Source organism: Lontra canadensis, unplaced genomic scaffold (assembly GCF_010015895.1).
Source record: "Lontra canadensis isolate GAN:19392208 unplaced genomic scaffold, GSC_riverotter_1.0 scaffold97, whole genome shotgun sequence".
Lineage (NCBI taxonomy): Eukaryota > Metazoa > Chordata > Mammalia > Carnivora > Mustelidae > Lontra > Lontra canadensis.
Genome location: NW_022631091.1, coordinates 6601256 through 6618902, shown reverse-complemented (window position 1 = coordinate 6618902; position 17647 = coordinate 6601256). Strand labels below are relative to the sequence as shown.

The following is a 17647-nucleotide window of genomic DNA, read 5'->3' as shown; positions in this document are numbered from 1 at the left end:
CCCACAGAACTCGGAGAAGGGTTGTAAGGTCGCCCGCAGGACAGAATGCCCTCCTTGGTGACCCCCCGGAGGCCAGCACGCGGTGACAGCAAAGGTACAGACAGCAGAGTGACCCACAGAGCTCACTCCGCACATCAGAACGAGCCTGTGGGGGGCCTTCCTGTTCCTCGCCCTGGGCCTCACGGGGAGGAGCCGTGACCCGCAGCCAGGAGCCAACGTCTTCCCTCCTCCAGGCAGGGGGAACCAGGGCCCCCCGCCTCCCTGAGACACTGTCCTCCTTCAGATGCTGCTGGCTGGGGCCAGCAGGATGCCGTCCGCAAGGGGGTCCTCCCTCATCTCACCCCCAGGACCCTCTGTGTGACGGCCCCCAGCACCAATACCCCAGACACAGAGACTGCCCTGGGCCGCCGGTGTCTCTCAGTCCCCTTGTCCTCCCCAGGCCTCTCGGCCTCATCGGGAAACTCTGGACCCAACCCCAGCAACCGTTGGGTTGGCACCGAGGCCTGGGCACGTGTGGCCCCGGCTGGAAGTAGGAGGTTGAAGGGCGCACGTGTCGTGTCAGGATCAGAGGATACAACCCTCTTGGTTTCCAAATAAAAACTGCCTGCCCCTCCGGGGAGGGGGTGCCGAGCGTTCCCCTGCGTGACGTCCCTCCTGGTGCCCGGTGCAGCCCGCACCCCTGAGTCCCAGACAGGATGCACCCCAATGCCCACCTGTTCCTCAGGCCAGGCAGAGGGGGCAAGACTGCCCACGAGGGATTCGCACGCAGCCCCCAGCTGCTGTCACCGCTGCCGGGGGATGCGGAGCTGGCGGGAGGCGTCAGCCACTGTCAGCCGATTCCCCAAGCCCCGACACATCAGCAGAGCCACAGAGCCCGCCGCGGGCCTTCCACTCGGTGTCATGTGGGGTCGCCAGACGTCACGGAACCAACTATGACACCGGAAGAAGGACGGTCACAGCCACTCACTCTAACTCCCGCACGGTCACCTCCGGAGCTGAGAAAGCGAAGCCTTTGACGGCAAGCCACCTCCTCACGGCGCTAAGATGGGGCTGACTTTGGTGAGGATATTTTCAGACCCAGGCCTGAGGTGAGCATCGAAATGAACACCGACCGACATGAAAACAAGAAAGACAGCGTGTGCGAGTTCAAAGAGAGATGTGGCCCAGTCACCCTGTCGCCCCCAGAGCGAGCCTGTCCTGAAGGGGTGCCCTGCATGCGCACGCTGCTCCGAAGCCGGACCCTGAGGCTGCGGACGGTGACAAGGCCTGGCCCCAGTGGCCCGGATGCCACGCGGCCATCGGGCTGTCACGGGCTCAAGGGCGGATTCCTGAATCTGCTCGTCTGCAAAGTGCCAGATTATCATGAAAACCTGTAAGGACCCAGACCCGTGACTCGGCAGGACAGAAGAGCCAGAACGTGCCAATTACGTGGGAAGGTAAGGAGGGCTCGGGAGCCGGGGCCGAGCTGGGGCCGGCAGCACCGCATGTCCCCAGGGGACACAGACTGAGGGGACCAGAGCTCCGTGTGAAGGAAGGTCAGAGTCCTGGGGAGCAGTGGGCACACCCGAGGGGCAGCCACGGCCAGGACTGACTGAGGGGACAACAAGGCCTTACCCCCCAGTCCCCCAGCCAAGTACAGACCTGAGCTCACCTCAGCCTCGTGGGGTTTTCGTCCTCTCAGTAAGCCTCGCAGATTACTGGAACATTCCAAGTTCGCTTACGTCCGTGCAACTTGGCTTCTCCTTAAGGGACAGCACATTTTTAAAAAAGTACATATCCACCCGCGCTGCCTGCAGTGAACAACTTGTCCGTCCCGAGGTCTGTTTCTTTGATCTTCCATTAATGGTTGAGCGAGGTCGCCTCTGTGGCTTCTTCAGCTGGTAGAGCTCATCATTGCGTTAAAGCCCATCCTTTGTGGAAGGCGCTCACCAAAGCCGGCTTCTCCGCGGAGTGCACTCGGTGGCTGAAGCAAGCACAGCTACGGCACGGAACCCCTCCATCTCTCTGACGTGCAGAGCTGTGTTTCCCCTTTTCCTTGAGTTCGTGCTGGGCTACGGGGCGTGGACGGTCCCTTCCACTGCAGAGAGGCGAGCTGTGCCGCGGCCAGATGGGCGCATTCTGCTCCCTTCCCGGAGTCCCGTTCCACTCCGGTCCACATGGCAAACGGCACTGAGAGCACTTTTAGAGAAGTTTCCTGTTCGGAAACCACCTCTGACTCCTTCCACATTCTATACACGAACTTTACATAATTCAACGACCCTATGTTACAAAACCTCTCATCTGGTAAAATTTTGGGATCAACTTCTATATCTTATTGGATAGAAATAAAACCACAGAATAAATGATTCAAGATAGTAGTTGACACTCTCAATTTTACAGTGAGAAGGAAAACTGAGTCATACGTTCTTAAGCAAAGCACCATTTCCGGTTTTACGCGTCGATGTGCGATGACTCGCCTAACGGCACCGACGCTCTTCTTGCCGAATGAACCACCAGGACATGATTTCATTCACGTTTATATTGAATTTCGGCGAATAAAAGTGCAATGGTCAAACTGAACTTAATTCTCTGAAACTGAAATTAATTCTCTTTTCTAGTTATCTGTTTTTTTTCTGTCGTTTGCTTCATTGAGTTTGTTTCAGGGAAAAGCAGTAGTGACGCCATCAGAGAGCCTGTGGAAACCATGTGGTCAAACTCTTTACTAATTTAATAAACACTAAGTGCCCACTATGTGTAAATTCTCATAGACTGGAGAGCCCCATTTTCCTCTGCAGGAAAGGTCCCTCCTAGTGAACTCCACAGAATGTTCCAAAGCATGCTGACCACAGGCCCATGGCACACACTCACTGTGCACGGCGATCGCATTCTGCGTACTTTGTAGCATGAGTAATATTACATCATGTTAACACAAGCTCGCAGGGCAAATACGGCGGAGGGACATTTAACTCACAAAGGAACATCAGAGCGAAAGAGAAATGCGTTCCCGGTCTGGCCTCTTCTGTGAAAGGGCATGAAGGAATAGGACAAACAGCTGTTTAAAAAATATACAGAAGAGCAAACAATCACCAATTATTTGTGCTTCGTTAACTAAATGTGCCTGCTTCTATCAGAGAAGATCATTAGCAAAAGTATCTTTTAAAAATAAAAATTAGTGGGGTGCCTGGGTGGCTCAGTGGGTTAAGCCTCTGCCTTCGGCTCAGGTCATGGTCTCAGGGTCCTGGGATCGAGCCCCGCATCGGGCTCTCTGCTCAGCGGGGAGCCTGCTTCCTCCTCTCTCTCTGCCTGCCTCTCTGCCTACTTGTGATCTGTCACTCTCTGTTGAATAAATAAATTAAAATAATAAACATAAATAAAAATAGAAATTAGAGGCGCCTGGGTGGCTCAGTCCATTAAGCCTCCGACTTTTTACTTTGGCTCAGGTCATGGTCTCAGGGTCCTGCGAGCGAGCCGTGCGTCAGGCTATGTGCTGCACATGGAGCCTGCTTGACAGTCTCTCTCCCTCTTCTTCTGTCCCTCCCCTGCCTTAAAATTAAAAAATTAAAAATTAAATGAAAAAATTAAAATTGAAGCTCCTTTTGCATTTGCAACCTCAACAACGGTTTCACTGTTCCATTGCGCCGATCCAAGACTATTTTCATTTTGTAAAATACCAGTTTGCCGGGACCTTCCTCAGGCCCTGGGAAAGAACGTGCATCTAGACAACTGAGAACCCAGGAATTCCATGCCCCGTGTCCAGGTACCAACGAGTGTCATCTTCTGTAAGTCTGCTCACACAGGCTGACTGAAATCAGATTGCAGCAGAGGGTGACTTAGGTAAACGGGCATTTCCCGAAACATCATGTTCAGCCCCTACATGGCGAGAGCCTGGCATGCTGCTGTCATCCTGGGACTCTGGTAAGAGCCCGTGACAAGTGACAGAGACATGTCTGTCCACAGGCAGCTTACTCTGTCAAAACCTGAAATCATGTCCTCTGACAAGTCAAATTGCTTTTATAGAAAATGCACATTTCCAGGACATCGTTCAGAATCATTTCCTACGCATTCCTCAAGTAAAGGTCAGGGACGGCCACCCTGCTTCTCCCAGGAGACGCCTCCAAGACCCACGGAAAACAGACGACGTTTTCTTCATTTCCCCCATGCTCGTCACACGCTACAGGGCAAATCTAACGAGATTGCTTTGGGAATCAGAGTGACAAGACTGAGCTAAACTCCCCGTTTCTAAAGTTCGTGAGAGAAGGATGCGTGTTGTATCTTTATACGACAGGACAAACTTCTCCCAATCACTTCAGAGAAAGAAAATGCAAATTCTAGAAACACTATTATGGTTTCCCTGCCATTTGCACGCGTGTATCAGAGTCAGACCCGTGGATTTTTCCCTTCCTCATCCTAGCCCAGCGGGGCTACAACCCGGGAGGACGCGTGCAGGTGGCGTCCTTGGCAATGACAAGGGAGCTGAGCGTCGTGCTGTGGGGCTGGAGGAGGTGACTGGGGGCGTCCGGGCGGAAGTTGCACCAGAAGAACACGGCAGTCCCGACCCACCCCAGCCCTCCCAAGGCGCCTCCACAGCTTGTTCTCTGTGTTGCCTCGGGGGAACTGGGTCAGTGACCGTCCCCACCGCAGAGCTTCTGTCTTGGGCCTTGCAGGGGCCTCGAGACACCCAGACTCGGGGCTTCCCATCAGGAGTCCCTCTCAGCGTGCGCGTCAGGGTACACGGAGGGGAAGGCAAACTATCCTTCATATCCTGAACGCGGGGAAAGCTTCCGATTTCTTTTTGTTAATTGTCAGTGGGCGTGGAGACACTCTAGGACGGAGAACCCGCAACCACAGGCAGCCGAGCTGCGATTCTAAGGCTGATTTTCTGCAAACTCGCAGCCCACGCCTGAGGCCGTCCCAGACCGCCCGTGATTAGTCCGTGGTCCCCGGCAGCTGAACACCCCAACCCTGGAAGGACCCTTTCACTAGGTCCTCACACGGGAACACCATGGGAGCAGCCAGGCGAGCGCGCACGCGACCCGCTAAGCTCGCAGCACACAGAATGCGTCCGCTCCGGCAAAACCTGTCAACGGAGGCAGCGTCACCTCTTCACGTGTCGCCTTAAGGCCCAGAACTCTCCGGCGCTGGGCCACTCAGTTGGTCACGTGACTGCCTCCTGCTCAGGACAGGATCCCAGAGCCCCAGGATCCAGTCCCAAGTCGGTCCCTGCCCAGCGGGGGGCCTGCTTCTCCCTGGCCCTCCCCCTCTCATGCACAGGCTCTCTCTCTCTCAAATAAATAACATCTTTTTTAAAAAGTGTAAAACTCTGCCAAACACTCCTTTGTAGCAAATGCAATCCACATAGTTCTGAGGATTTTGAACTGAATTAACCAAGTGTTTGGACATCTCTGAAATGAGGTCAAAAACAAATACCTAGTATCAAATGCTTCTATTTTTATACTGAAGCTCTCATTTGCTTGACATTTTCAGAGAACCCTTTTAAGGAACTTAGAAAACTTAATAAAAACACCAATATCTGAGCTACATTTTGGTGGTCAAGTCACAAGAATCATTTGCGTGAGTCATCAAAAATTGAGAAAAAAAATGGAGTCCGTGCTTAACTTCCAGAAAACAAAACCACTCCCTGAGTCCACCAAAACCCTCCTCACAAAGTGGCGTTGGGCCCCTTTTTACCTGCATTCTTACTGGTTTTGTTCTGCCGACTTTTAACTTGCTCAGTCCAAAGCGTGGGGTAACGTGATGCAATATCTAAGAAACCAAAACAAAGTGATGATCATTTTCAAAGCATCCTGAAAACACAGTCTCTCGATGAAAGAGCTCGGTAGGCAGCCTAAAAGCCAAAGGCAGTGCGCTCAGTACACACATTGTGCACATTTTTAAAGAAACTGTTAAAATGATTATGCATGTGAGACAAAAGGCAAGAATTATATACATTTTTAGACATTGGGCATTTGCTTTTCCCTCCCCGTTTCCTCCTCCCAGACTGTAAACAAGAATTATACGTCCTCAGATTGGCCTCACTTCAAAGAAGCAGGTTCCAGGGAGAAACCCCGACAGAAACCCACCCTCGTGTCACAAAGAGGGGACGTTTGTGCGGCACATGCAGTTCTGCTCAGGGAAGACTTGGTACAAACCACAACATGGAAGATACGATTTTGTGTAAGACATTTCAGGAACGATTCCTTTCCGCAGTACCATCGGACAAACCCCTGAGTGCTTGCCGTGTGCACCAGTCACACTGCGGGCCCGAGACCCCGCGGCAGAGCCACCCTCCACGCTCGCAGCCTGTGACCTCAGACCCACGGCATCCACGGACTCCGTGAGCTGACTCAGGGCCCTGCGGACGTGAGCCCTCCTGCTCCCGCTCTCTACGGGGCACCTTGTCATTCTACCTTTCAGTCTCTGACTTATTTATCATTTCATCTTCAAACCCTTGTTCCTTTTGACCTGAGCACCTGTGAGCCTTTGGCAAATACTGAAGGTGACGTATGAAAGACTAGGTATGGGAAATCCACCTTTGCCATCACTACAAAGTTGGAAACACCTGCACACACGTGACTTCACAAATTTCATCTCACGCATCGCGTTGCAGTGGAGACATGATGTCAGACATGACACATGAGCAAGGAACAGGATGTACGTGTCTACACCCTTTGAAATAAATATTTTATGCCATCCCAATTGTACAATCTCGACTCATAAATTTTGATTTTAAAAAAGACCTCTGTGTCGTGCTGTATGAAAGCACATGGCCCCATTCACGAGCCCTCTCCAGAACCACCAGGAAGGACAGCAGGAGCCCTCATAGAGTTGCAAGTGGCCAAGTCCAGTCCACTTTGAGGGGACTCCCAGCAGAGTGACTTGCCTGCACTTCCCAGGCCCATGATGGCCCCGTGCACACCCGCCTCCTCCCCCGACCAGACCCTGTGTCTCCCGGGCTCATATCCACTGTCCTTGCCCACGACTGTCCCAGTGTGTTTCCGTGTCCTCCCATGCATTCCCGCTGTCCTCCCCCATGCGTCCCAACGTCCTCCCCAATGTGTCCCGCCATCCTCCCCCAGCCAGACCCTGTTTTCTCCTGGGCTCACCTTCCTCATCTCCTTGGGGTTGAGTTTCCAGCGCTGGAGCTGTGGCATCATCTGAATTCAGAACGGAAAAGATTTGCAAGGAGACTACAATTATGAGAGTAAGTTCAGTAAGTGCGCATACAGGATGGAAGTGGGGGGCTTGCATACACCCCACACATCAGCCAAAACCACCACCCCAGGTTCACGGGTGAGCGGAGCCGGGCAGGGACTCCCCATAAACCGCACAGGGGCCCTGGGGCGCTGCCACATAAGGTACGTGCCGGCTGAAAACCGGCCCTGGGGGAGCTGCTGGGTGTCCCTAGGAGCCAGAGCAGCTTGGGACGGGCGAGCAAGAGACAGAATAACGTAAACCAGGGAGCACAGCAGTGGGGAAGGGACTCATGTCGGCAGAGTCCGCGAGCTGGGGTGACCAAAGTCAGAGACATGGGCTGGGTGGGCTCGGGGATCTCAGATATGCTTGCTCCGGCCCCACCCCATCTTCCTGAGCACAAGGTCGGGATCGAAGAATCGTGTCCGACTTCCTGCTCTGGGCACCCCTGCACCATCAACCCATCCCTCACCCCTGCAGGAGCTAGGGCAAGGGACACATGGAGGGACCAGAGTCAATGTCACAGAGCGGGGGGCCAGGGGGTCACAGCAGTGCTCTGTGTTCTCTTTGGAGGCATAGATCCCGTGGATAATCTTTACTTAATCAGTAAAAAAACTAACTGTGGGTTCCCTGGTAGAACCTAAGGTTCTAGAAAGTTCTGAGATCTAGCAGGGAGATGTGGAGAAGGAGCTGCTGGAAGTCTGCTCTGGGTGAGCGGGGCCCCTGCCCTGGGGGCGGTCACAAGGCACCTTGCAGGGCTCCCAAGAGCCAGCCTGGGCCTTTCCCTCAAGCTTGCTCACGCAATTCAGTTATATAATAATTTCAGGATTAAAATACGCTAAGTAGTGAGGGAGATGAGGACCAGCCACAAGGCTTATCTGTGATTCATGACTTTCCCAGATGTCTGAAGAATAAAAACGAAGTTTCTCATAAACTTTTCTTGGGGGGAAACCAAAAAGCTTTTTTTTAAAAAACTTTAACACACAACGATCTTTTGGGGAAAAAAAAGTTTGCTTTTTGTCAGAGCACTGAAAAAATGTAATGCTGCCTATTCGAGAAACTCAAGTTCTAACACTGGTAGTACCTGTAAGCCCATCAAATATTTTGTCATCTCCTTCCAGAAACTAAAACTAAATGGGGACGTATCTACAGTGTACCAAACACATTCAGAAGTCCTTTGAAGTGATGTCAGTCAGCACATTATTAGTGCTGTACGTTTTTACTGAGGCCCAGCCACGTCACCACTGTGGGGCCACGAGTCTGCTCCCAAAATCACTGGGTCCAAGCCAGCCTAAATAGTCAGCCCAGCTCATTCATGGTGGGCGAGGCTCAGGGCACGGGGGGAGGATGAGGCCCCCGTCACCCCCCATCTCTGGCACCAGGGGCCCCCGTGTCTCCTGGTCCAGGCCCTACCCCCCATCAGCATGACCGCCCTCCACCAGCGTCTACTCTCAGGCCCATGTGGAGTTCTGTCCCAGCATAACAAACATAGCAGCACCTACAGAACTCAGACCCAAGAAAATGAAACAAAACTGGGGAGTGCCATGTGCTTTCTGTTTTCCCCACTAGAGTTAGCAAAGGCCTCATTTTTATCCATAAGCCAGCTGTGCGGATTAATTTCAGGCATTTTCTCTGTTGTGTTCATGTCTATATAGCAAGAGCCTTCAGTAGAAGGAATGTGTTCCTGCCTTAAATTAATTTCTGTGCTCACATACCAGTTCTCTAGGGATTTTCGTTTCACCTCTAGAGCAGGTGCTACAAGGCCCTGCGTCAGGAAACCACGTCGGAGGGCGTTTCCTTTTGTCACCGCTGCCCCCTGAGCCTCTGACTGAGATGCGTAATCATGAATGTTGCCCCTTCCTCCCCTCTACAAAATACTGACAGGCCCGCCCTGGGACCTCACAGACCCAAGTCCATGCTGGTCATCGAACATTCTTTTTCTAACGTAAACCCTTGCTCCATGCAGTATTCTAACTCTGCCTGCTGCTGTCTTTCCCCTAGAAAATGGGTTATTTTCCCCAATTATACAGCTGTTCTGTCCTACGTCATACCATCCCCATGTCCACACACTCCACGCCCACCCACCACCCCCTCTTTCACGAGGCTGGTCCACGCACACTCCCACCAAGCCCCCCTTGCACACCGTCCTCACGGCTGATGCCGTCCCAGATGCCTATCCCCTATGTTTATCTTCATGACTTGAGGGACTCCACCATCTTCCCAGGACAGGGACAATGCCCGCCACAGCCTCAGTGCCGGCTGGTGGGAATGGACTTGAATGAAACCCAGGTCTACTTGGCTTTACACCACTTTCCTTCATTATTGGGTCATACACTATAACCTACATCAGAAAAAAAAAAATGCCTAAAATTTTGGTTCTAAAAAATTTTTATTTTCTCTTGAAAACAACTTCTGACTTTAAAAGTTGATATAAAAGAGGAAAAACACAACCCTGAGTCTACAGGACAATGACTGTGGGAAGGGCACAGAGAATATTTGGGATTCGTGGACGGTCATGGCGGATGTGCCGTGGCCTGTGTGAGATGAACCAGGTGCCATGGAGGGGTTCCAAAAGTGCACGGCCCGCTGCTCTACCTGGTTCTTGTTGTCCCCAGTCCCCAAGGCCATGACTGTCACAGGTAGAAAGCATACCCCTTTCTGATGGGCCACAGTGACTGCCCAGACTCCACAACCACATGTGGAACCCAACACCAAACTAGAGCCCTCCCACAGGGACAGAACCCTGGGGCACCTGCCCACACCGGGATCCCAGCAAAACCACACCTGGGAGGCCCTCACGTGGGCAGTGTAGGTTATACACCAGCCCCGCAGGTCCCTGCCCATCTAAAGGGACCCATACATGGGGGTTGAATGAGTAAGTAATCAAGTGAGTCAGCTCTCCTTATCACACAGTCCACATTACAATTGAATCAGCTGCTACATATTATCAGCATAGAAATTTATTTTAAGATAGTTACCTGTTTTTCCTGTGCCTTCCCGTTGGGGCACCTTTTCATTTATGGAACCTAAAAGGGGACAACGAGGAATAAATTAATTTTGGCTCCCAAGTGGTCATCGACAGTTGTTACGCAAATATTGGGTCCCATTTTGAGCAGTTCACAGTGCTTGTCACTTCCTAGTCAAACGACGCACACCGTCGTGTATGCTGAGGTGACAGCGTCGTCTGCAGTCACAGGCCCTCGACTAGCAAACCAAAGACGAGTTCCGACGTCTGCTGCTGACTCATTAGTTGGCCACGCACGTGAGGACATACACTCCCATATGCAATAAACAGATCACTGTTCCTTCACTTGGAAATGCCCTAATCCCCTTAACATGCATTTTGCCATGTTGACGCAGCAGAGCACATTAGATTTAAAAAGGAAACATTTTTTTAAATAAAAAGTTATGCAACCAGGGCACCTGGGTGGCCCCGCGGGTTAAGTCTCTGCCTTCAGCTCAGGTCATGATCTCGGGGTCCTGGGATCGAGCCCCGCTCAGGCTCTTTGCTCAGCGGGGAGCCTGCTTCCCCCTCTCTCTCTGCCTACCTCTCCGCCTACTTGTGATCTCTGTCTGTCAAATAAATAAATAAAATCTTTTTTTTTAAAGTTATGCAACCAAAGATCAAGAAAACCCTGCTTTCAGCTGGATTTCATTCTATACAAAAGAAAACTGAGCAACTGTCTTTTTGCAGAAGAATGCTGGGAAAATGCTAAGGCTGTGGGAGTAATTCACAAGAGCATGTCTACACCTATGTCACACCAAGAGGTCTGCCCTACACCTGTGAGGTGTGGCTCTCTCTTCCCCTGGAGCTCAAAACAGCAACCAGCACTGACTCCCTCGCCATTATTGCACTGCTCGAAGGACTAAAAAAAGAAAATTCTGTTCTGAATGAATTTGGAGTTTACCTGCTAATTGCGCTCAGAACTGTCCATGCAGGGTTCATTGAGAATCACCACCGTCTCCTGCTGGGGTGCACGCCTTAGCAAAAACACCTCACCACACGGAACGTGAAACCCTCTGACTTGTCTTATAATTTGAATGTGACATTGAGATACAAACCAACATTTATGCTGAAGATGTAGACTTGGTGACATTTAAGAATGTTTACCCTGTGTCTTGGGTTGTAACAGTAATATAGGAGGGAATGTACCAGCAGTTCATCCTAGGGGAAGGTCTCACCGCCCAGAGAAGTTAACACACCCCTGCGCAAACCATTCATTCTCTCGAACGTGGGCGGAAATCACACGAAGGCAGTGGGTTCTCACACCCTCTCCCAAAAGGTCAGCGGGTTTACCTCAAGGAACAAAACACACACACAATAGACCTTTCTCCAGCAGTGCATCTGCTCTGGCCACACTCTTGTGGGGTCAGCTCCCAGCTTCGGGAGGAAACACATCTACTCCTCCTGCTGCGGGTCTAAGAGCAGCCAAGTGACGCACATCTAGAAGGTTCAATCCTCCAGTAGACGGGAAGCACCATGGTGTGCCCAGCCCTCCGGGTGGCAGCCAAAGGGCTCACCTCCCAGCTGCAGCTCCTGCCCCCAGGAGCACAGTCCACGGCCTCCAGGCTTCAAAACACACGGCTCTACCTCTGCTAAGAACCCTCTGGGATAGAAAGGGGACCCCAGCATGTGGCCTTCTCTTAAACCTTCTGGGGCCCTGCTCTGCTCGCTTCTTCCTTTGAACCTATCTCCACAAATCCAGATTGCTTTTCTTTATTTTTTTATTTTTATTTTATTTTTTCAGTGTTCCAAGAATCATTGCTTATGTACCACACCCAGGGCTCCAATACAACCCGTGCCCTCCTTAGTATCCACCACCAGGCTCACCCGACACCCCACTCTCCTCCCCTCCAAAACCCTCAGTTTGTTTCTCAGAGTCCACAGTCTCTCATGGTTCGTCTCCCCCTCCCATTTCCCCCAACTCACTTCCTTCTCTCCGTGTTATTCCTTATGCTCCACAAGTAAGTGAAACCATATGATAATTGACTCTCTCTGCTTGACTTATTTCACTCAGCATAATCTCCTCCAGTCCCGTCCATGTCGATACAAAAGTTGGGTGTTCATCCTTTCTGATGGAGGCATCATACTCCATAGTGTATATGGACCACATCTTCCTTATCCATTCGTCCGCTGAAGGGCATCTTGGTTCTTTCCACAGTTTGACGACCGTGGCCATTGCTGCTATAAACATTGGGGTACAGATGGCCCTTCTTTTCAGTGCATCTGTATCTTTGGGGTCAATACCCAGTAGTGCAATTGCAGGGTCATGGGGAAGCTCTATTTTTAATTTCTTAAGGAATCTCCACACAGTTTTCCAGAGTGGCTGCACCAACTTGCACTCCCACCAACAGTGTAAGAGGGTTCCCCTTTCTCCACATCCTCCCCAACACATGTTGTTTCCTGTCTTGCTAATTTTGGCCATTCTAACTGGTGTAAGATGATCTCTCTATGCGGTTTTGATTTGAATCTCTCTGATGGCCAGTGATGATGAACATTTTTTCATGTGTTTGTTAGCCATTTGTATGTCTTCATTGGAGAAGTGCCTGTTCATGTCTTTTGCCCATTTTTTGATGTGATTATCTATTTTGTGTGTGTTGAGTTTGAGGAGTTCTTTATAGAACCTGGATATCAGCCTTTGTACTGTCATTTGCGAATATCTTCTCCCATCCCGTGGGTTGCCTCTTTGTTTTGTTGACTGTTTCCTCTGCTGTGCAGAAGCTTTTGATCTTGATGAAGTCCCAAAAGTTCATCTTCACTTTTGTTTCCTTTGCCTTTGGAGACCTATCTTGAAAGAAGTTGCTGTGGCTGATGTCGAATAGGTTACTATGTTCTCCTCTAGGATTTTGATACATTCTTGCCTCACGTGAGGTCTTTCATCCATTTCGAGTTTATCTTTGTGTACGGTGTAAGAGAATGGTCGAGTTTCATTCTTCCAGACATAGCTGTCCAATTTCCCCAGCACAAATCCAGATTTCTTAAAGAGCTTAACCATCTTTAGTCATCAGCTTACTGTTATCATGTGTTTCTGCAATGAGTCAAAAGATGTGTTCTATTTTGGACTGGAAATGATAATATTTCAGTAATATTTCTGAATATGACTACTCAGGCTTTAACATTCTGAGCTAACTGTAAATATGCTATGTAGTCATCCGATGCCCCTCACAAGAGAGCCTCTCCACTGGATTAAGGCGGTGTTGTGTAATCTAGGGGTTGAGGGCCAGAAGCTGCGGATTCGGGAGGAAGAGGCTGAGGCCCCAGGGGACCTTGGAGAGGGATCCCTGCACACTCGGGCGCACGTTCTCCCAGACCAACCAGCCCTGAGCTTGCACACCAGCCCCCGAAATTCTCTTGGTATTTACTCAAACCAGGCCACACAAAAATAATTCCATCTTGTTCTTAACAGTACGAAGTGATTTTAAAGCAGAGTCAAGTGTCCTTGGTAACCTGCTCCACGAGTCAAGTGTTTTGCAACAGAATTTGGAGAAGATCCAGCGGTGCTGTTTACTTTGTCTTCCAACTGCCTCTGCACAAAAAGCCTCCCCCAAACCTCACATCCTTCCCGGCAACGTTGTCCCCGAGGATGTGGAAGAAAGCTGGATGTCACTCTCCAGGCAGCAAAACTGCGTGCCGACTAGAATCCATGAACCCCAAGCCAGAAATCAGCTCTCATTCTCTCCTTACAGCTTTCTGGAGATAAGGATGTGCTGAAGAATTCCCAGCAATTGGAATGGGGGAGAGAAACGGGTGAGATTCTAGGATTTAAGTGCAGAAAAAGGCTTCAAAACGGGGGGCCTGAGGGACAGTGAATAGCTTCGAAAGCTGTGGGCTGGCCAGCTGCACCTTAGAGACCTGATCCCTGCTCACGGACATGAACACTGCCCCGCGGATTCATCTCTCAAAGGGCACAGCTGAAGTCCCTCCACGGGTGGGCTCTCATCCCATGTAAATGCTCTTTTAAAAGACGTGACGTTTTTAGCAATTAGGGTACGCGTTACCAGTGGAGGAAACCACAAAAATACAATGTGGAGAGAAGAACACCTGTGATTTAAGGGGGAAATCATGTGAGTTGTGGTTCTGAGCACCTGGTTCAACTCCAGCTGCAGTCTGGAGTCCCAACATGTTGCCAGAAGGCTGCCCAGCGGAGGGTGCCAGGTTCTGCTGAGTCGGTGGTCTCAGCCAGCTCCTTCTCCGGCCTCAGACACCAGGAAGGAGGACGGTCTCCAGTGTGTGCAGCCCCAGCAGAAGGGAGAGGGCTCATGAGGTCAGCCCAGGCAGGGGAGCACAGATCCAGCAGGCCAAATGGCCAGCTCCGTCAGGGCCCAATTCAACAAGCCGCCATGATTTATCTCTTTCTGGAATCACACATTCAAGTAGAGCCTTACAGCATCACATGGCTTTGCTTCAGAAAAAAAGAGACAGAATTGGGGCGGAGAGAAAAGGAATAGAAAGAATACTGGGTTCCATTCCTCCTGAATTTTCTGGACACACGTCTCTGCCGTCGCGCTGAGTGACCCAGCTGGCCTTGTGCTCTCTGAAAGCCATCTCCCCGTCCCCTCCAGCCCCCCCCCACCACAGGCCAAACCAGTGGGCTTTCCTCAGGCGCTGGCTGGTGGCGTCTGCCCCTCATTCCATGCTCAGAACAGCCTGTGGTGCCACGAGTGACCCCGCAAGCAGCTCATGGCCTCACGGTGCAGGGAGGTCGCAGAACCGAGACCAGAGCCCGAACTCACCACCCACAGCTCCGTGACCCTCAGCAAGCAGCTGCGCTGCCCCGACCTCCTTTCCCTCATCTGCAACATGGGCGGCGTCAGAGCGTCTGCACGCTGGTGAAGGAAGACGGCAGAGAACCCAATGGGCAAGAGGCTCACAATGATCCTTCAGCTAGATCACCTCAGGTGCCCCCGAGGTCTATGGCACAGTCCACCCGCGGCCTCTGTCTGCACGTAGGAGCGTCTCACAGGCAGAGGTGGTGACAAGGTCCACACCCGACAGACGGCAATGCCGTCCCCACTCAGAGCCAGTAGTCAGGCAGGGCACCGACGAGCCTGGGTGACGTCGGCGTCTCTCCGTGATCACGTTCTTGGGTTCATTCAACACATGCTCACTGCGTGCAGCCAACAAACGATGCAAGAGAGACAGCACTAAAGAGTTTCATCTGCTTTGGGGAGATGAGCGTGACCTGGAACTCACTGAAGCAACAAAGCCAGCAGCCGTGAGCACAGCTCGTCTGCGCGGGTCCGACTGTGCTGGCCACCATCCTCAGTCCTTCCCATCCATCAAGTCATTTAATGCTGACAACAACCTTATAAAGTAGGCACCAGCATTATGCCCACTACACGGATGAGAAGACTGAGATCTGGGCAGGTGCCTAACTGGCCCAGGTCACTTAGCCAGCAAGCGGCAGAGCCAGGATCCGTGTCTGCGCTGTTTGCCCCTGGGGAGCTGAGCAGACAGGCAGGCCCCTGAAGCAGAGGGAGGGGCGAACAGGACTCCCTGGGGGAGAGCAGCGTGAGTCGGGAGCAAGGCCAGCAGCACCCTGGGGCATGCACGCGTGCTGGGCACCAGCTTGTCCCCTTGTTATGTGCAAACCCTCTGCTTGCGAGGACACAGATCCCCATGTGGGACTGTCTGAGCAGCCTGGCCTCTGCAGAGTCTGGTGTGTAGAAGACCCTGACTCCGAGTCAGGGAGCCTGAGTGTGACCCGTGGAGGTGGACGGCACCTCAGCCAGCTCCAACAGTGCCCTGATCTCAGGCCTGCTGACCCTCCTGGCAGCCAACAGGCCCAGCGGTAGAGAGCCAGGGCAGAAAGACAGAGAGTGAGAAGCATGGGTGGCAAGCCCAGGATGGAAACCAACACTGACGTCCAAGCGCTTGGAAACCAGCCCACCCCATAATGCTCTTTGGTCCAGGGCCAGCCCTACAAAGGGCTCCGGACATAGTCACGTGTTTGAGCCAATGTGCACAATGTGAGCTGTCTGCACCCGATTTTTTTTAAAGATTTTATTTATTATTTATTTGACAGACAGAGATCACAAGTAGGCAGAGAGGCAGGCAGAGAGGTGGAAGCAGGATCCCCACTGAGCAGAGAGCCCGATGCGGGACTCGATCCCAGGACCCTGAGATCATGACCTGAGCCGAAGGCAGAGGCCTTAACCCACTGAGCCACCCAGGCGCCCACCTGCACCCGATTTTTAACCTATCAGTACAGCCCAGCTCCTGCCTGGTTACCTCCCGGGGGCCTCAGGGCACCCAACCCCATGAACACTGGTGTCAAAGCTTAGAAGCGCCCAGTCCAGAGAACATCATGACCTTCCGTAAATCATTCCATGACTGTGTCCAACATGGTGGGCACCACAACTGTGTGCTGCCCCTGCCCTCCCACACTGGACCCGGCCCATGAACGATGTGTACTCTCTTCTCTCACTCCACGAGACCCATGCCCGTGTCCGGCGAGCCCTAACGTCTTCCCTAGGGTGACACAGCAGCTGGCCCTCAGGGCAGTGGCTCCTCTGGTTCAAGACCAGTTGGACTGTGATGCTTCCTGGGTATCAGTAGATGGTGCGGGAGCAGCTTTGGTGAGCCCACAATCTTCCCTGTACCTAAGGCTACATAGCACACACCCGTCACACACAGACTCTGACAGCAGCAAGTAACACCTCACGCTAGCCGAGCATTCATGACCTTAACGACCACAGATTTCTCTTGAGTGTCTGACGAATACTGGCTTTACAGGAATTGCTGGGAGGGGCGCCTGGAGGGCTCAGCTGGTGGAGTGTCGGACTCTTGATTTCAGCTCAGGTCATGATCTCAGGGCTGTGAAATGGAGCCCTGTGTTGGGCTCTGTGCTGGGCATCTCCCTCTGCCTCGCTGCCCCACTGACTCTCATGCGTGTGTGTGTGTGTGTGTGTGTGTGTGCCACGTGCGCGTGCCCTCGCTCTGTCTCCCTCTAAAAACAGTTCCACAGTCTGGAAAGTGTATCAGAAGTTTAACAAACGCTGTATTGGCTCTATCAGATTACTGTTTTATCTCATCAGGGTTATAAAATGAGTTTCCTCAATATCTCGACAACGGTCACAGCGGTTCCTGATGACTTGCATTTTTCTCCAGAGCCCATCTCAGTGAGTGACGTCTACACTGCCTCCCGGCAGCCACAGTAACCCCACTCTGGGTCTCACCCCAACGACCCACAGGCTCTGTCCTCAGACCTAAAGCTGTCTGATTTTATTCCCTTGCCAGTATGCACCTAAATGTCTTCCTTTACTTTCCTTTTTCAGGAAAAGAATTATTAAGGTGAAAAAAAAAAACCATTTTGAGGGAAAAAAGGGGCTCCTTCTGATCAGTAAACTTTCTGGTTCACACAAAGCAACCCTGAATTTGCATTTCAAGCATGTGTACAAAGAAATACTCCAGAGACTCGAGAAGCCAGCTGTGGCTATGCTGTTGACGTCAGGATTTGGAAATCCAGTTGTTCTG

At 51.8% G+C, this 17647-nt stretch overlaps 1 protein-coding gene across 2 annotated transcripts in view; it reads right to left on the bottom strand.

Annotated features, from left to right (window-relative positions):
* Nucleotides 1–17647, bottom strand: part of SMOC2 (SPARC related modular calcium binding 2) — a 147633-nt gene that overhangs the window by 68881 nt on the left and 61105 nt on the right. Inside the window, exons 5-7 of one of the 2 annotated variants that reach the window (XM_032837227.1) lie at nucleotides 10149–10196; nucleotides 7083–7166; nucleotides 5668–5742 (exon numbers count right to left, since the gene is read on the bottom strand). In XM_032837227.1, the coding sequence (XP_032693118.1) occupies nucleotides 5668–5742; nucleotides 7083–7166; nucleotides 10149–10196 (207 nt within the window). The remainder of the gene's footprint in view (nucleotides 1–5667; nucleotides 5743–7082; nucleotides 7167–10148; nucleotides 10197–17647) is intronic. The other variant, XM_032837228.1, reaches the window with a different exon arrangement.